The sequence below is a fragment of the Neolamprologus brichardi genome, chromosome 11 (assembly GCF_056152115.1).
Source record: "Neolamprologus brichardi isolate AB-2024 chromosome 11, ASM5615211v1, whole genome shotgun sequence".
Taxonomy (NCBI): domain Eukaryota; kingdom Metazoa; phylum Chordata; class Actinopteri; order Cichliformes; family Cichlidae; genus Neolamprologus; species Neolamprologus brichardi.
Window position 1 is genome coordinate 30460550 of NC_142114.1, and position 17783 is coordinate 30478332.

The 17783-nt window shown below is 42.5% G+C and overlaps 2 protein-coding genes across 4 annotated transcripts; one reads left to right on the forward strand and one right to left on the reverse strand.

Moving 5' to 3' along the window:
* Positions 1 to 1575: 1575 nt before the first annotated feature.
* LOC148100729 (methyltransferase-like protein 27) lies at positions 1576 to 16790 on the reverse strand. Its single transcript, XM_087848555.1, has 5 exons — positions 16601 to 16790; positions 9109 to 9237; positions 8585 to 8720; positions 3566 to 3658; positions 1576 to 1988 (listed from the first exon to the last, which is right to left on the reverse strand). The coding sequence occupies exons 1-5, from the start codon at positions 16781 to 16783 to the stop codon at positions 1750 to 1752; spliced, it is 780 nt and encodes a 259-aa protein (XP_087704681.1). The 5' UTR covers positions 16784 to 16790; the 3' UTR covers positions 1576 to 1749.
* LOC148100730 (uncharacterized) lies at positions 9580 to 14077 on the forward strand. Of its 3 annotated transcripts, XM_087848552.1 has the most exons (11): positions 9580 to 9637; positions 10578 to 10675; positions 10836 to 10970; positions 11203 to 11351; positions 11448 to 11584; positions 11681 to 11774; positions 11910 to 12033; positions 12152 to 12369; positions 12450 to 12633; positions 12871 to 12995; positions 13167 to 14077. In XM_087848552.1, exons 2-11 carry the CDS (start codon positions 10582 to 10584, stop codon positions 13500 to 13502), a joined length of 1596 nt encoding a protein of 531 aa, XP_087704678.1. In that variant the 5' UTR covers positions 9580 to 9637; positions 10578 to 10581; the 3' UTR covers positions 13503 to 14077. The 3 variants fall into 3 exon arrangements, with proteins under 3 accessions (XP_087704678.1, XP_087704680.1, XP_087704679.1); XM_087848554.1 differs by lacking the exon at positions 10836 to 10970; XM_087848553.1 differs by lacking the exons at positions 9580 to 9637; positions 10836 to 10970 and having other exon boundaries at positions 10452 to 10675.
* Positions 16791 to 17783: the final 993 nt, after the last annotated feature.

Consider the following 17783-nt stretch of genomic DNA (forward strand, 5'->3'; position numbering starts at 1 on the left):
AATTTGGCAGTCATCGGCATAACAATGAAATGAGATCCCATACCTCCTAAGGATAGAACCCAGAGGCAATAGATACAGTGAAAAGAGCAGTGGCCCTAAAATTGAGCCCTGCGGGACGCCGCATGACAGAGGAGCAGAAGACGATTCATAACCGAGAAGGCTAACAGAGAAAGTTCTATCTGACAAATAAGACCTAAACCAATTAAGTGCAGTTCCACCAATACCCACTACATCATGTAATCGAGAAATTAGAATATTGTGGTCTACGGTGTCAAAGGCAGCAGTTAGGTCAAGCAAGACAAGAACAACATTGTTACTAGAATCACATGCCAGAAGGATGTCATTAAAAACCCTTAATAATGCAGATTCTGTGCTGTGAAGGGTTTTAAAACCTGATTGAAAAACCTCAAAGATGCCATTATCATCTATAAAATCTTTCAGTTGACTAAAAACAATCTTCTCTAAAACCTTGGAGACTAAAGGCAGCTTGGAAATAGGCCTATAGTTTGCGATGGTCGAGAGATGGCGAGAGATGGTCTTTACATAAATGGCCTCCTTGACTGAAGAAGTCAGTTGGATGAGTGACGAAACGTTTTTCCCACTGAAGATGCGTCAAGCGGAATTTCATTTAATTATGTTCCTGTGAATTTGAACTAGGCAGAACAAGCTATGGGTGTGGTCCGCTTTATTTTTAAATCACGTCCTAGCAGCGTGTGCTTTTAAAGCCTTTGAAAGAGCAGTTTGAAACTTTACACTGTTGTAGGTTGGTAAACCTGAGCACAGGAGAGGAATACACATTGTAACCTGTGTGTAACATTTGTATTATTTAAATAAGTTTAGCCTGTTACTGTTAGTGTCTTGTAGCAAATGTAACCCACATAGTTTCCTTAGGGATTATTAAAGTATTCTGATAACATTCTACAATGAGTTGAAACATTAACTTGTTTTTTATTCCTGCTTAAAACAGATTATTAATGGTTACAAAATCTTATTTGGTTTTTGTATGTACCTGTTTTCAGTGATATCAACTTTAATAGTTGTTAATAGTTAACACTATGTGTTAACAGACCTCTCTGCATTAAATCATACCTGTTATTAATCTCTGTCTCTCTTCCACAGCATGTCTTTATCCTGTCTTCCTTCTCTCACCAATCAATCACAGCAGATGGCCCCGCCCCTCCCTGAGCCTGGTTCTGCTGGAGGTTTCTTCCTGTTAAAAGGGAGTTTTTCCTTCCCACTGTCGCCAAAGTGCTCATAGGGTTTCTCCATTTCCTCTGTGGAATATTTTGCTTACAGTATACAACACCTTGACACAACTGTTATTGTGATTTGGTGCTGTATAAATAAAACTTAGTTGAATTGAATTCCTGCTACTTCTGGTTTCTACTGGTTTAGCTACTTGATGCTGTGTTCTTGAAGCAGATATGTTTAAAGGTAAAAATAGTGACAGTGTGCTAATGCTGAGTGTTGACCAGAGACAATGTAAGAGAGAGACATTAAAAACTCGTGAGCTGAAATCGACTGAAGAATTGTGAAACATAAGCAAAACATAGAGTGGAAGAAATAAAAACTCAGTAAACTTTGAGCTTTGTTGTTTATGTGCTGACCACTGAAATAAAGGTTTACATAGATAACGTCACCATCACCAACAAACAACAATAACCATTCAAGGCACCCTGTACTCTAACGCTAACGCCAGCAGAAGCTCGACGAATATGTAAGCTCACATTTTTGGCTCCACTCCTAATTTTACAGCTTATTAAGAGACTTCCTGTACAGGTACATGGTTCCCTGGAGGAATTCCTCTCTGTTCTCATCCTGGCTTTTATCATTAAAAACATCTATCATGTAGTTGTGCATCTCTTTGGTATCGACAGGGCTCCACAGGCCCTCCTCCTCCATCAGCTGCAGTTCACGCTCCATAGATGTTTTGTATTTGTTTCCAGACTCGGACTTTGGGTCCACTCTGGACATGCAGACGTAGCCCCCTGAAGGAGAAAAAAACAACAAAACCACAACAATTTATGACCTTTTTCGTTTTTTTGAAAAACAGAAAGTTTGCTCAGGTTTGCTGGACACTGTAGGATGTGCTCCAACGTCAGGAGAGCTTGAGTCCTCTGCCACATGCTGTCACATATTGTGTGTTTTTATTCATCTGAGGTCCCATTTACTGTCATTTGAAGACCCAACAGCAACCAGATTATTTTATATATATATATATATATATATATATATATATATATATATATATATATATATATATATATATATATATATATATATATATATCCCCTTAGCAGGTGTGTGGTGGTCTGTCTAAAAATCTCCAAAAGTTGATTCTGTTCATCTGGACGTAGCGTTTTGTGGGAGAAACGTTTCGTCACTCATCCAGGTGACTTCTTCAGTCTCAGATGACTGCAGGTTTCCCCAAACTTATAAACACATTTGCATAATGACTGAAACCAGCCCACTGAAGGAACACTGGGCTGGGAGGTCAGTTCCTTCATCATGATTATGCAAATTCTCATGACCATTGATCAGCAACGCATACAGATCAGTACTTAAAGGTCTGACTCTCATCATCCACTGGACGATAAACTGGGTGTCATCAGTGAGTAAATGTGGTTGGGAAGGCGCCAAAAGAAAGCTCCAGCCTATCCAGGAGAGAAGGACAACCGCTGCCTAAGTGAAAACCTGTAGTGATCCCATATGTGTCAGGAGTATCGGAGCAGCTGAGACGCATTTTTTCTAAACACCGGGTCTCTCTGGTTTTCAAACCCCAAAACGCGCTGCGCCAAAAACAGGTCCACCCCAAGGATCGGGTCCCCCGACACAAACAGAGTAACATAGTGTACGCTGTTAAGTGCAGGAGGATTTATACATCGGGGAAACCAAACAACCTCTGGCTACAACACAGAAGAGCCACCTCGTCAGGCCAGGACTCTGCAGTCTATTCACACCTACAGGCCAGTGGACACTCTTTCAATGATGAGGATGTAACATCCTGGACAGGGAGGAACGCTGGTTTGAGGGCGGAGTCAAGGAGGTCATTTACATGAAAAGCAAAAGACCGAGGAGGAGGGGGCCTAAGGGTACATCTGTCACCATCTTACAATGCTGTGATTGCAGCCATTCCCCAACTCTCTGTGAATGGGACTCATGGTTATTGATCAATGGTCATGAGAATTTGCATAATCATAATGAAGGAACTGACCTCCCAGCCCATTGTTCCTTCAGTGGGCTGGTTTCAGTCATTATGCAAATGTTTTGGAGAAACCTGCAGTCAGCTGAGACTGAAGAAGTCACCTGGATGATGATGAAACGTTTCTCCCACTGAAAACGTTCAGATGAACAGAATCAACTTTTGGAGATTTACTTACCTGGATGATTGAGATGCATCAAGACATCTTCTAAAAATCACATCACAGCATTGATTATGTTATTATTGAAAGCTAAAGAAGAGTCTGAGTTCATCACATCAGATAAATGGTTTTAGATTAAATGGAAAAAAAAATATCTCACTCAGATTAACATCAGTTTGTTTGTTTGAAAGTTGGTTGGTTACCTGGTTTAGTAGCTTTGCAGAACTCCCTGATAACACTGACCGGCACGTAATCATCACCTAAAGCACCAGTAATGATCACCACATCAAACCCACCTGAAACCAGAAGCAGACCAGGAGGGAGAGGAGTTAGTAAAAGGAGTTACTTAGAGTTGTTAGTTACAGAGGAGTTAGTTACAGAGGAGTTAGAGGAGTTAGTTGTTTTGGGGTGAAAAGGTGGCATTGTCACGTTGTGGACCAACAAGGATACCCAATGGATTTATTTTGCCAAATGGATCATCACAGCCTTGCCGTATTGGTCCATTTGATCGACCTTTGTTTTTATTATTTATTTTATTTTATTTTCAGTTGTTACAGACGGGACAGACATGAGTGAGGGATAGGAAAGGGAGAAAGAAAGAGGAAGGAAAAGAAAAACAGAAGGGGAGAGGGACAGTGAGAAAGGGGGGAAAAAAATATCTCCGGGATCACCTGTTGAGAGAGAAAGAAAAAAGAAAACAAGCAAAAAAAACCAAAGCAACATACTAAACACAACACCATCGCATTAATCTAGCTAAGTGTAAACAGCAGTAAATACTAAATATTGAATGTTGTTGTGTAGCACGCAGGACAGACAGCGCACAATGTGCTTTGAAGTAGCAGCCAAGAAAGGTGTGATTTAAGTCTACGAACAGTGAACACCCGTGTGCACACCTGTGTGGATCGGCGCGCTTGTATTCAAATGGTTTCCCCATGTAATGGTCTGCAAGAGGATGTAGAGAGCCATAGCCCCGCCCCCAGGGCATGAAGCAGGCATGGAGGAGATCCAGGCCCCAGACATCCAGAGGCCCCAGAGTGCGAGAGCCCAAGGAGGACCACCGGAGGGGCATCCGTGCCACCTTCATGGGAAGGGCTGAGGATCCCCAGACAAGGGGTCACCCAGTAGCCACCGGGCAGAAGCTAGATGGGGCTGCACCGGGGTGCCCGCCGGCTCAACTGGCAGCCAGCTGTGCCAGAGTGAACCGAGCCGCAGGCACAGAGGCCGGAGGCCCGAGGGCCCCCCGCGCCCCGGAAGAGGCCTGACCGAGCAATGGGTGCCAGGCCCTGCCAAGTAGCCACCGGGAGTGAGCTAGTACATACCTGAGCGCCCAGCCCCGGACACCAAGAACCAACAATGCACCGACCCCTGAGGGCATCAGTCACCGGCAGGGAGTGTGGTGAGGGGAGATAGGCCTCCACACTTGGAGGGCCTGGGAGTTCCCAGAGAGGTGGAGTCTAAGACCCGACCTGACATATAGACACAGACAAACAGGCACACACAGACACAGACATGCATTCCCACCCTCATGCACACATATACAAACACTCAGCACTCACCCAACGTAGGGATAAACATAAATGGACATGTACACACAATCACACTCCCCAAACATACTCTATACCCCGGGTCCAGGTGGGGGAAACGGCACCCAGACCCAAGAGATGTTACCCTTCCCTCCGGGGTGGAGGCAAGCAGACCGTCCCAGGCTCCGCAGCAGCAGGGAAGCCAATTGGACAGCCAACATCTCCTCCCAGCCCCCCCGCCCCGATGGCTAGTAGAGAAGTGGGGTGTGTTAAGACCCCATACCTCCCTCATCCCGCTCATGTGTAGTGTTGCTGCGTGTTGCTCTAAAGTGCATTTAAAACAAGGGAGAGCATGGTGCTGCTGCCAGAGAGCAGCAGGTGTTAGCACGGCCCCTCCCGAGAACCCTCAATGTCTACATGGATTTAAAATTGAGAGGTGGGCACCGGCGCCAGAGGTAGGTTTAAATACACAGACCGTCTACTGGACGCCGTTAACGTGCCCACCCTCAAGGCCCTATATATATATGTGTGTGTTATGAGAGTGTAAGTAATGTATATGTCTAAGTTGTGAGATAAAATTGAGGCACAGGTGGCCAGAAGAGGACGGGGGGGGGGGGGGGGGGGGGGGGGGGAATGTCTCCCCTGCACCCTGGTGGCACACCCGCACCCCAAGGCCCTACCTGTGTGGGTGGGTGTGGTGGAGCGGGAAGAGGGAGGTAGCCAGGGATGGGGAGGAAAAGAAGGGAGGGGAGGGTGTCCCTCCCTAGGGCCAGCTCCCCCGCTGACCCCAATAGGCACCCCCGTCCTCTGGTATCCACCAAGGCAAGGGAGCCCAGGCCCATCCAGACCGGGGCCTACGGCAGCAGCACCGCCAAGCTCCACAGGACCCGGGGCAGCCCACCCTCCCCACCGCAGAGGAAACTGTACCCACCCCAACATTCAATCATCTCCCAGACTACACAAGACAACAGACACCCAGGTTAAGTTTATTCTCCACCTCTCCTATGTCTCTCCCCCACCTGCAGAGTGGACTCCTGCAAGGATGGAACAACCTCCCTGCCAGTTGAAGAGCCCCCCAGTTAGGCCGATGCACAAGAGGCCCCCTGCGCCAGGGCTGAGCCCCCGTGCACCCACCCGCCCACAACCTCGGCGACACACCGACAAGGACCGAAGCCCCCAAGGCCCAGCCAGAGCCCCAGCACGGAGGCGAAGCACCCCCGAACCCCAAACCCCCACGCCTGCCCCGGATCCACTCAGGGGCAGCCAGGCCACCAGGCCAGTAACCTACGTCCGCCAGCACAGACCATCCTCCAGCCCTGCTGTACGCAGCTACGAGGAGAACAACCTCTAAGAGCGACCAGAGCCACTAACCAGGTTATGAACACAACCCCCGGGTTAAGCCCTCCAGGGATAACTTCTCTAGGGGTCCTCCAGGTGCCCTAAGCCCATCCCAACCTCCACATCAACCACAATAGCCAAGGCGGGACCAAACCGCGACCCCCTACCCCCGCTAGGTGATGGAGCTGATCAAAGGAGCCCAGAGGGATCGATCTAATGTGGTGGCAGAGGCTATATCGAGACTAATGTGATCTATTAGATAGTTTCTATATTGGCTAGAATTAAGATTATTTTTATTTTTCCAGTTCATGAGGACCGTTTTCTTGGCGATGCATAGGGCAGTAAAAACCATGTGGACTGTATTAGTTTCTGTAGTGACATCATCCAAATTTCCCAACAAGCATACTAAAGGGGAAGTTGGAATTTTACATTTCAGACACTTTGATAAGTCTTCACATATCTCGTGCCAAAAATTCTGCACTGGTGGACAGAACCAAAGAGCGTGGATGTAATTGTCTGGTGTATTGCCTTGACAGTGTGAGCAGTTGTTGGTAGACGTAAAGCCCATCTTGAACATCCGATGACCTGTATAGTGCACTTTTGTATTGTATTAATTGCAGACTGGGATTTTTAATCAATTTAAAGGTTTTTAAGCAAATCTGAGACCAGACGTTTTGGTCTAAGCTGACTGATAAATCTGCTTCCCACTTTGCAATAGGAAGGGATATTGATTCATCTATTTTAGAAAGTGTTCTGTATATTTTAGATAATAATTTGGGGGATTTAAGAGTAAGAAATTGAACCACACTTGGTGGTGTTTGTAATTCAACTTGACTGAGGTTAAATTTCTTTTTTACTATGGATTTAATTTGTTGATATTCTAAAAATCTTTTCTTGTTGATCCCATATTGTGTAACTAGTCTGTCAAATGGAATAAATTCTGTTCCCTCTAATATATGTTCTAAGTATTTAATTCCTTTACAACTCCATTCTGGGAAATTAATCATATTATTGTTTTGTAATATGTCAGGGTTGTTCCAGATAGGTGTACGTTTGCATGGGATTAATGAAGACTCCGTTATTTTTAGAAACTCCCACCATGCTGTCAGAGAAAAGCTGATGTTGATGCTTTTAAAGCATTCATGTCTTTTGATGTTTGAGCTAATAAATGGTAGGTCTGAAATCTCTAGATCCTTGCATAGTGCCTGTTCAACATCTAGCCAGGGCTCATCTAAGAGGGTACATTTTAACCATTCTGAGATGAACTGAAGCCTGTTGGCTAAGAAGTATTGGTGAAAATTAGGCAGATCTAATCCTCCTCTATCCTTGGTTCTTTGTAGCGTTTTTAAGCTGATATGCGGGGGTTTATCTTTCCAAAGGAATTTAGAAATATATGAATCCAGAGATCTGAACCAATCTTGTGATGGTTTGTTAGGGATCATTAAAAATAAGTAATTTATTTTTGGCAAGATCATCATTTTTATAGTGGCAACCCTTCCCATGAGTGATATGGGTAGAGATTTCCATCTAGTCAGATCGCCTTCTACTTTCTTTAGAAGTGGGATGTGGTTTAATTTAGTTAAGTCTGAAAGCTTAGGAGAAACATTAATACCTAAATATTTAATATTTCCAGATTGTAGTGGGGCAGAAGAAGAATTATGGAAGGAGCAGTTAATGGGAAGAACTGTAGATTTTGGCCAGTTAATTGAATAATCTGAAACTCTTGAAAACCAGTTTATTAGAGTAATTACCTCAGAGAGGTTGATTTGTGAGTTTTGCAGAAAAAGCAACACATCATCCGCATAGAGACTGATTTTATGTTCTACGTTCTTACATTTTATGCCCTTAATTGTTGTAGCCTGTCTAAATGCTGCTGCTAGAGGTTCGATAAAAATTGCAAAAAGTGAAGGGGAGAGTGGGCATCCCTGTCTGGTGCCCCTCAGGAGACAAAAGCTGGAGGATGTCTGGTCATTTGTTCTGATATGAGCTGTTGGGGAATTGTATAATATTCTTATCCAGTTTATGAAAGAGTTTCCAAAACCAAATTTTTGTAAAGTTGCAAATAAAAATTTCCAGTTAACTCTGTCAAATGCTTTTTCTGCATCTAGAGATAATATTATGGTTTCAATGTTTTTATTGTATGAGTAGTCTATTAAATTAAGTAATCTACTTAAATTAAGTAATCTACTTAGTTTTTTTATTTTGGCACTTTCAGTCCCCCATATCCTATAAAACCTCAGGTGTTGTTATTCTCAATTGTGTTGTTTTACTATCAGCTGGCGGTGCTGTCTTCTTGTCTGTGGTGCTAATGTGTCTGTCGGGTTATCTGCTTTGTTAGCTCAGAGTGTGAGTGTGATGTACCAGTCTGTGCAGGCAGTGGGTCTGTTCCCAGTAAGGCCAGTTTGAGCTCCCGATAAAGGCCACTCTTAGCAGCTTGTTCCAGCATGCCCTTACTACCATCCACTCCCACAAAGTGTTTGAAGCCGAGGTCAAACATCTAAATACAGAGAAAAGACGATCAGTTCTGAGCCTGCATGAACTCTGGATGTTCGTCTGAGGATGAATTTCACAGATTTTGAATAACTGCTGAAATTTCCCACTTTCAAAAAGAATCACATGTAAGACGGTAAGTTCATGTTTGCATTTACTATTTTACAAAACTGATTTGGGATTCATTAAAATGTTGTTGTTTTTCCATAATTAGATCAATCTGAACATGTTCTCACGTGTGATTCATAAAAATGTTGACCACAGTAAAACTTCCTGAATCCCATTTGTGACATCAGCATTTTAAACATCTATAGGTCTCAAATCAGCTCAGGGTGACGGCTCCTTCCAGTTATTGGAAGGTGCCAGCTTCCACAGTTTTCCGGTTATTGGTTCACCAGTTTTGCAGCCAGTCCAGATCCGCAGGCCACATCGAGAACCTGAGCGTCTCCACGATTTCCACAGAAGTGATCGTTCAGAAAATCTACGGCCAGCTGTGGTGCTCTGTACTGCATTGTCTCCAAATCCTGTCAACATAAAGCAGCGGAAAAAACAAAGTATTCTTATTGGCTGTTGGGATTTAGGCCGTCCAGTGCTGTTTTTGTCACACCCACACACAGCAAAAACTGGAGTGTTAAAATTTCAGGGTTAAACATGTTAGAGTTGATTTCCACTCTCAAAGTGTCATTTTAACACATTCTGATTCAAATAGTGTTCAGTGTTGGAGTTATTAAACAGTGTTATTCAAGTCCAGGCAAATGAACTCTGAAGAGAGTTATTTATCTTGGTAGGCCCCTGGGCTTCTGCCCAGGTAAACCCGTGGATCAATTAATAGTTTGCTCTGCCGGCCGATTTTCCATGTGCTTCTGCTGGTTACACCGTGGTGGATGCCTGCCGTGTTGCTGCTTGGAGTATTTTACACAAACGGTAAGTAATTCAAACTTATATAAAGTTCACGGTATTCTATCGGTGCAGTGAGGTTTTCTTGATGTTTCTTGGTGTTCGGTTGCTGAAAACGAGCTTTAATAGAGGAGGAGATGTGTCGAAAATTCTATTTAGCCTCCAATGCTAATGTTAATGTTGCAGTCTTTTTACTTGTGAGTGACGGTAGACACTGCACGTGGAAGCGCCGCGCCACGTTCAGCTTTTCCCCTGTTCACACAGACACGTCTTTCTCCACGCCAGTTCATGAGCGTTTTTGCTCCTCTGTTTATTCAGAGCAATTTTTTCACAATTGATAAGTAAATAACATCCCAAAATAATTGAAGAGAGCTTGTTTTAGTCACTCCTGCTTTTACTTTGACATCGTTCATCGTTGACTTGTCTCTAATCTGTCTCTCTCTCTCTGTCTCACTCTCTTCTCCCTTTGAGACACCCGCCCCAAACATAGTCAGTTAGGCTGTCCCCTCCTTTGCGATGTGTTTATTTTCATCTCTGTTGTCTCTTTTCATACACGAATCTGATCGCATTTGTCAATCGCAGTATTTTATTTTGGAGATTAGCTTTTATCTTCAAAATTGCCTGGATTGTCTTGTGTGTCTTGGTGTAACTTCCTGCGTAACATGCGTGGCCCACGCAAAAAATAGACCAGATACCGAAACAATCGCTTCGTAGCACTCCGTGTCTGGTGTAAACTACACCATAGATTAACATGTATTTTGTATTGTGTTGTGTATCAAATGGACTGCTGCATGGACAGACGCAGGTTTATTTGATAACATTAAATGTTATTGCAGTGAAATTCAAACGCATGGTCAGTATTAATCACCATGTACGGTATATGTCAGTGTTTTAATCATTTTTGCTTGAATTGCTCTAAATGTCAAATACTTACTAGTATGCCATTTTTGTTATTATTTTGTCTCAGTAAAATGCTGGTCCAGGTTCGATACTGCCAACAGCAGAAGTATGTGAAGTTGGAAGAGGTTGATGGGCGGTTTGAGTTTATGCAGTTTCATGAAAAAGGTTTGTTTATATCTTACCTAATTTTAGTTGGGGGGACAGAATTTTTTGTAGGGCGTTTCGCCAAGTCTCTTGAATCATACAGTGGTGTATCACTTTAGTGAATGTGAGGCAAGAACAGTTTACTTAAAAGGTGCACTCAGATATATCTTATCTTTTCCAGTCATCGAGAGATTTTGCCTGCCACCTGATGCAAAAGTAGTGTACAAAGATGCAACAGGGACAGAAGTTGATGAAGTGATTTTCAGTGACCTTATCAGCCAAGGCACTGTGGTCCTAACAGTTTTCTCAAGTGATGGTGAGAAATTTAAAGGGGCAAGCTCAACACCAGACATGGGGAAGGGCTGTGTGGCTGCTGGTTGTTCCAAATAATCAGGAGCACACAATTTGACCAATCAGCTGTTTGAACATTGAGATCAGTTAATTTAAAGGAGTCAGGTCTGCAGTGTGATGTTGCTTTGTTAGTTAAAAATCTGCAGCCAGATTTTTTTTCTACACCTTACAGAATAATGTTGTTTTTTTCCTTTTAGAATTTTCTGATTGCTCCTTGTCTTCTGCATCTGATTGTTCTGACTCAAGCTTCAGCTCAAATGCAAGTACATCAACTATACTTCTAGATGAGGGTCCCAGGAAGAAAACAAGAGTTGAGGGTACTGTTGATGCAGCATCTGCTAAAAAGGTTGTGACAAAACTCAGTTCTCATAGTTTTTTCTACTTCATTATTCTTAATATGTAGAAAAGCTATTCCTCACTTTTTGCATCTTTTTTTCTCCAGTTAATTGAAGGTGTACTTGGAACCAATTCAGGTGGTGAAGAGGTTCTCCAGGAATATCACACAACACAAACTCTAACAGATGCTACCAGAAGAAAAATGGTCAATATAATAGTGGCTCACATGATTGATTGCCATGGGTATGTGTGTTCTATTTGTGCATTTTATTTATTTTTTTAAATACAAGTTACTATTTTGCCATTACTTAAGCATGCTAATTTAAAATAGTTTTTCAGGCACCTCCCCACCAAAGCTGTTAGAGAACAGTACGCGCTAGGGGTAGTGACATTGTTCCCATCCCTGAAAGACCCATACTCCAAGAAAGGCTATGTATAGTCACTATTATTGCACTTTGTTTACATAATTTTCATGCTGTGCATCATTGGGATTTGTGTGCGTTGACATTTAAGTTCTGAAAATTTTCAGATTGACAACACATTATTTTTGAATGTATTTACATTTTAGGAACACTTCTATGATGCTGCAAGCAGCACTGGATACATTTCTTGGCGTTTGAAAACGATACAGAGAAAGACTAGAAGAGGATCTGCACCACCAAGTAGCTCCACTGGCTTTGCTCAAGAAGGAGGTAAGAAATTAAGTGTCCACAAACTAGATAATGTTCTCATTTATATTATATACTATTTTGTTTTCATTTACCTATCTGCTCAGCACCTATGCTTTTATGTTTGTGTGTTTTTCTTCAGGGGGCCCAAATTACCAAAGGCCCATTAATGTCGACATGCAGCTTGATGGAGATGCTTGCCAGGAGGCCATCTCTTTGCTGAACCATACATCCGACACTTCCTTGATTTTCCAGAAGATGAGAGAGACTTTTCAGCATCGTCAGAAGCTCATCAATGATCCTGACAAAAGTCTTGATATCCTGTCTATCTTCCCAAGATTCTTGGATACAAAAGGATTGGTGAGAATATTCAGTGGAATTTTTAATATCACTTTAAATTTCAAGATGAATGTGGCAGTAGTAGATTTTCTTTCTTAAAGGTGAATCAAGACTTCACTCTCCTGTTTGATGATGAGATATCTACCAGGCTGCTCCAGAAATGGGATCCAATCTTTAGGTATCAAATCATCAAAGAGGCCAAGCAGCTCACCTCAACAGTAGAGTTGCGTCAATTGGTGCAGTCAGCAGAGAGTCCACCAGGAAGTGATCTTGATGAGGCAGCAAGTGAGTTTGTTAAATATGATTTGCTATAAGCAGTTAAAGTTCAATAGCATCAGGATTCTATTAATAAATACCAATTCATTCACCTGTTAGCTTTGCTTCATCAGTTTTCTTTAGCTGTTAGTTTAATGTTTATGACAGCACATTTCAACTTTCTTAGGAAGTGCTTTTCTAGTTCTCCTTAAAAATTGCATTTGAAAGATTTGCTGTCAATTGATTCTTGTGACTCTTTGGCCGCAGCCTTTGACCAAGACATGGCCTCCCTGTTGTTACTGCTACATCTCCTTCCGCCACCTCCAGGAGGACCAAAGTATCAAAAAATCAGCGCCTCTGATGCTGTTGAGAGACTTGTAGTCTTTCATAAGGTAATTTAATACTTATAGTTTTTATCATAAGTTGTCATGTCACTGGTTAAGAGGTGAATGAAACAAATTACAGTTGAGCTTACAAAGGAGGTTTACATACTCATTTCTGTGATGCTATTATCTCTGACTTGCTCCTGTGTCTAATGCTCAGTATCTTTGTCTCAACTCCAGTCTTGCTGCAGTTTGGAAGAGCATCTCCAGAATCAGCAGAGTCAGCAGCCATACCTCCTGGCTGTTGGGCGCCAGAAGAGGAAGGTCGACAGCTTCTATGTTGCCATAGACAAGCGTCTCATCCCCTGCCAGGCCAGCCGCTCCCTTGGGGCATTTGATGAGCTTTTTAAAGCTCATTTTGCGTTCAATGTGTCTTATGATGCTGCACTTGTGAATTTCTACACATTTCTGCAGACAACAGTATACAATATTGATATGGGGAAAATGAAGGAGTCCCCAAGAGTTCGTGACCTGAGAGCCAAAATCCTTAACCAGGAAATTCTTCTCACAACCTAAGTAAAAATCATTAAAATGCTGACATGTTTTTTGTGTAAGAGAGCTTATCCCAGCAGTCAGCAGCTGATTTCACATTTAAGAGGTGAACATGGTTATTATCCTGGACCTAAGTTTAAGTTATTTTGTTGGCAGCCAGGCTGCAGGCTTCAGTTCCAAACTTATGCAGGCTTTAGGAAGCACCTCAGTAGTTTTCACAGCAATGTTGACCAAAATGATCGAACTTCAGCCATTGCTTGTTTTTCTAATGACACAGTTTCACCTGCTTTGGAGGACCAGTTTAATTCCTCAAATCTTCCTCACAGTTCTCCCAGTGTTCTTCCAGAGTCTAGTTCTTCCAGTGTTCCAGTGAGCATTGATTCAGTACTTATAAGGGATTCATCCAAAGAAATGTGTGCATCCATTGTGGCCAAACTGCAGGGTAGTGCAGACCATTTGATATTGGTCTGCACATTTGATATTCAAAACTCATACAGTGCTGCAGATGAAAGTTTGTACATTATATCTTCATTTATTATGTTTTGATTCACTTTCTGGGAAAAAGAAGCATGATAATAAATGTTTTTGGACAATGTACAGTTTTCTTGAAATTATTCTCATAATTGTAATTGTTGTCGTTAAAAAGTTATGTTAATCTATTACATAAATAGTTCTTTTAGGGATTAAAACTACCTTAATAAAAGAGTAAAGAGTTAAAGTAGTGTTATTTTTCAATCTGTGTAGTGTTAATTTAACCCAGTTTGGTGAGTTAAAATTAACTCAGACATGGTGTTAATAATAATTTGCTCAGTGTTAATTTAACCCAGTTTTAAGAGTTAAAGAAGGAACTCTGACAAAGTGTTAAATAATTAACTATTTTGAAAATGTTAATTCAACTCTGTAGAGTGTGGAGCTATATAAACCCTGAAAAAATGTTAAAATCAACTCTGTGGGAGTTGATTCAACACTACAGTTTTTGCTGTGCATGTTTCAGATCAAACAAATGTGAACATTAGACATTTATTAGGGGAAAACTTCCCAAATCTCCCTGCAATAATTGTCCCATAAATAATAAGTTGTGTCACACTTGGCGACAAGACCTGAAATCAAGTGTTTGTGTTATCCTGCAACGAGTCTTTCACGTGTCTGCGGAGGAGCTCTGCTCACTCTTCTTTACAGAATTATTTGAATTTCCAGAATTTCCAATTGTTTTCCAGCATGAGCAGCCTCTTTACGGCAATGCTTGCTTTTTTCTTGTGACCTCCTGTGACATCATAACCATCTTCATCAGTTTTCACGCGCTGCTCTCCTCCCTGAGTGTGTCCTGTCTTGCTCTCTTTCCTCTTTCCTGTGGACAGATGTCGCTCTCCCTCACGTATCGCGTTTACATTTGGCACTCAGAGTGTCTCCACTAAACCAGATCTGATGGTGAATGTTCGGTGTTCATCGGGTCAGCTGCGCCACACAGAGTTCAGGTTTATAATGAATAATGAAACTCTCCTCTGGATCGATCCTCCGTCGTCGGGGCTTTGTAACGCACCATGTCCCCTCTGATGTTTTCAGAGAGAAATAAGATGCGCTTACACGTTATTATTTCGTTCATTTTTATAAATGAATCATTACACTGATTTTCTCCACTGCTTTCAGTCATACAGCTGCGTCTCTTTGGTGAACTCTGGCAGCAGAGAACAGAGCGCACTGCGACCTAATCTGGGCTCGATAGATGACGATGCCAGCTCTGCCCGCTCATTTTGTATTTAAAACTTTCTTAGATTAAATAATCTGCTCTTGTCATCCAGGGAAGGACGGATGTTGTTTTGCTTTGCTGTGTTTTAATGTAACGTGTGCTTATTTTTTATATTGCATGTTTTGGTTGCATCTGTCAATTTGTCCTGGAGAGACTCCGCCCTTTTCCCGTTTTTACTAATTTGACACACCTGAGAGGAAAGGGAGTGGTAATTTACAGAGTGCTCAGTGACACGTAAGGCTGGTGGAGCTTGGCGATAAGGTGAGGGGAGGAGGATACAGCGCCAGCAAGCAGGGACGCGGAGCGAGCGGTTCGACTGCTGCAGCAACAGGAGACCAGATTACGCGTCTGCGGGAAATTAGAGGCGGCGGACGGGCTGGTGCCGATTGGCGGTTATAAAGAAGCGGCGGGCAGAGTTGAGAGCTCTGCCCACCCGGGGCAAGTCTTTTGACTTGTCCCCTTTTAATGAATGAAAGCTGCCTAAAAGAGTAGTAACTGCCGCTGCCTCCTTTTCTTTAGCGCACCGGGGCGCAGAACGCGGAGAGGAAGGCGAGGACGCCGCCGGGTTCCCCTCCGGCACCGCTCCACTGGATTTTTAATTCTTAGTGACTTTTATACCGTAGCGGACGCCACTGGACTTTTAATGTTGTGTTTTATTGATTTTTATTGTTGTCCCCTGACCAGGGTTGTTTTAATTCATTTTACATTTTTAACTATTTAAATATAATAAATTATATTTTAATTATACAGATTTTAATTCGTGTGCTTTCCCTTGGCGGCTCCACTGCTCTGTCCGTTTGGAGGAAGGTTTCCCTCCTTTAAAAACACTGTGGAAAAAACATCACCTTCGCTCCGTTACACACTTACAACTCAATGTCAAACGAATAAACTGAATATTTCATCTGGTTTATCGAAGAAAAAGAGCAGCTCACTCCGTCAGCTCCACACCTGTGAGTTTAGGGTTAGCAGGAGAAAATCTCAGGTCCAATCTGAAAGTTTTCGGGGTGTTGTGTCCACACATACTATTGCATTTGTTCTGTAGATGCATTTACCAGAAGCGCTAGAGGGCGCTAGTGCGTATGTTGTTCTGGTTGTGGTTTTTGAAGAAGAAAAAGAAAAATAAAGAAAGGAGTTATCTCTGGTAATCCTCTGTTCCTACCTGCGTGTGTGTGTAATGCCTGCTGAACTAACACCACACAACACGGTTTTTTGTTGTTTTTGCTTGAGGTCAGGGCGGAAACATTCTGATTATTTGAGAAGAAACGGTAAGAACTGGTCTTCACTGCCAGACTGAGTCCAAAGACCAGTTAAAGCGCGTTTGATATTTATTTATCGGTTCATAGAGTCAGCCCAGGAGGCCTTTCTTTCTCCTCACCTGTTCGTACGTCTCAGCCCAGCTGTTGTAAAAGTCCGTAGTCTGCTGCGAATTGAAGCCTTTGCAGGACTGAAACAAGAGCCTGATATCGTCCACAGTTTTTCTGGAGTCCGACATGATGTGAGGAGCTGAGCTCAGACCTGGAGACAGGGCTGGACTGGGACAAAAAATCGGCCCGGGCATTTTGACTAGAGACCGGCCCACCAAAAATGTGACGTCATTCAGGGGTAAAACCGCAAAGGATTCTGGGAACTTGTGGCAAGCGGTACTAGCGCATGCAGGCTTTCAATTGAACTCAGTTACACAGCGATAAAAAGAAACACAAAGAATGGCAAGAAACTGTTGTATTATTAACTGCAATAGCCGGTGTTGTGCCAAAAACTGATTGTCTGCCAAAAACTGATTGCTCGTATTTAAATTCCTATAAGTAACTTGTTGGGCTATAATATATGAAACATATGTCAAATGCTTCCCTCATAGATGACATAAAGTCATACTGAGCTACAAACAACATTAGTGTAACAAGGTAGAAGCCGCAATCAGTCTTTGGCGGTGACTTTTATATAACCTTTATTTATGCCGTTAAAAAAAAAGTCTAATTAACATTAAAAATGTCTTTTGTAAGAAGTAGTTGGACAGTAGAAATGGCTCAAATATTACAATAGTTCTGTAAAAATATTTAAAGTGGGGATAAAGGACCGGATTGGTTATAATGTAAGTACAATAACACAGAGTTGTAAAGATACTTGAAGAAACAGATAATTTTTTAATTCCATATATAGCCCCTTTGTAAACGCTGTTCACCGAAGTCTATTTACCAACATAGATATTACACATAAAAAATACACGCAAACATTGGAAATCAGTTTTTGGCAGGCAATCACTTTTTGGCACAACACCTGTTGCATGACAGCCACGGAAAGCCGACGGGTAAAGAGATCGGTTGTTATCGGATTACGTCGTGGAAATTGTTTAAGCCATGTTTCCGAAGTAACAAAGAGCCGATGGATGGCCTATAAGATTGCTGTAATTGGTCCAGCCCAGAGTCGGTCATGGCAAATGCCCGGTATGCCCGATGGCCAGTCCAGCTATGCCTGGAGAAAGTGCAGCAGACTCACTGACGCGTTTTAATTGTATTGTTTTAATAATTTAAATGTTTTAATTTCCACGACGTAATCCGATA

Bases quoted from the DNA above. Each gene is read 5' to 3' on its own strand.
- LOC148100730 (XM_087848552.1), top strand. From the start codon at position 10,582: ATGCTGGTCCAGGTTCGATACTGCCAACAGCAGAAGTATGTGAAGTTG. The intron at 11,585-11,680 runs GTATGTGTGTTC...ATAGTTTTTCAG, and splicing joins CACATGATTGATTGCCATGG to GCACCTCCCCACCAAAGCTG. The intron at 12,634-12,870 runs GTGAGTTTGTTA...CTTTGGCCGCAG, and splicing joins TGATCTTGATGAGGCAGCAA to CCTTTGACCAAGACATGGCC.
- LOC148100729 (XM_087848555.1), bottom strand. From the start codon at position 16,783: ATGCCCGGGCCGATTTTTTGTCCCAGTCCAGCCCTGTCTCCAGGTCTG. The intron at 8,721-9,108 runs GTGAACCAATAA...CTCTGTATTTAG, and splicing joins CTGGACTGGCTGCAAAACTG to ATGTTTGACCTCGGCTTCAA. The intron at 1,989-3,565 runs GTAACCAACCAA...TTTCTCCTTCAG, and splicing joins CTGCAAAGCTACTAAACCAG to GGGGCTACGTCTGCATGTCC.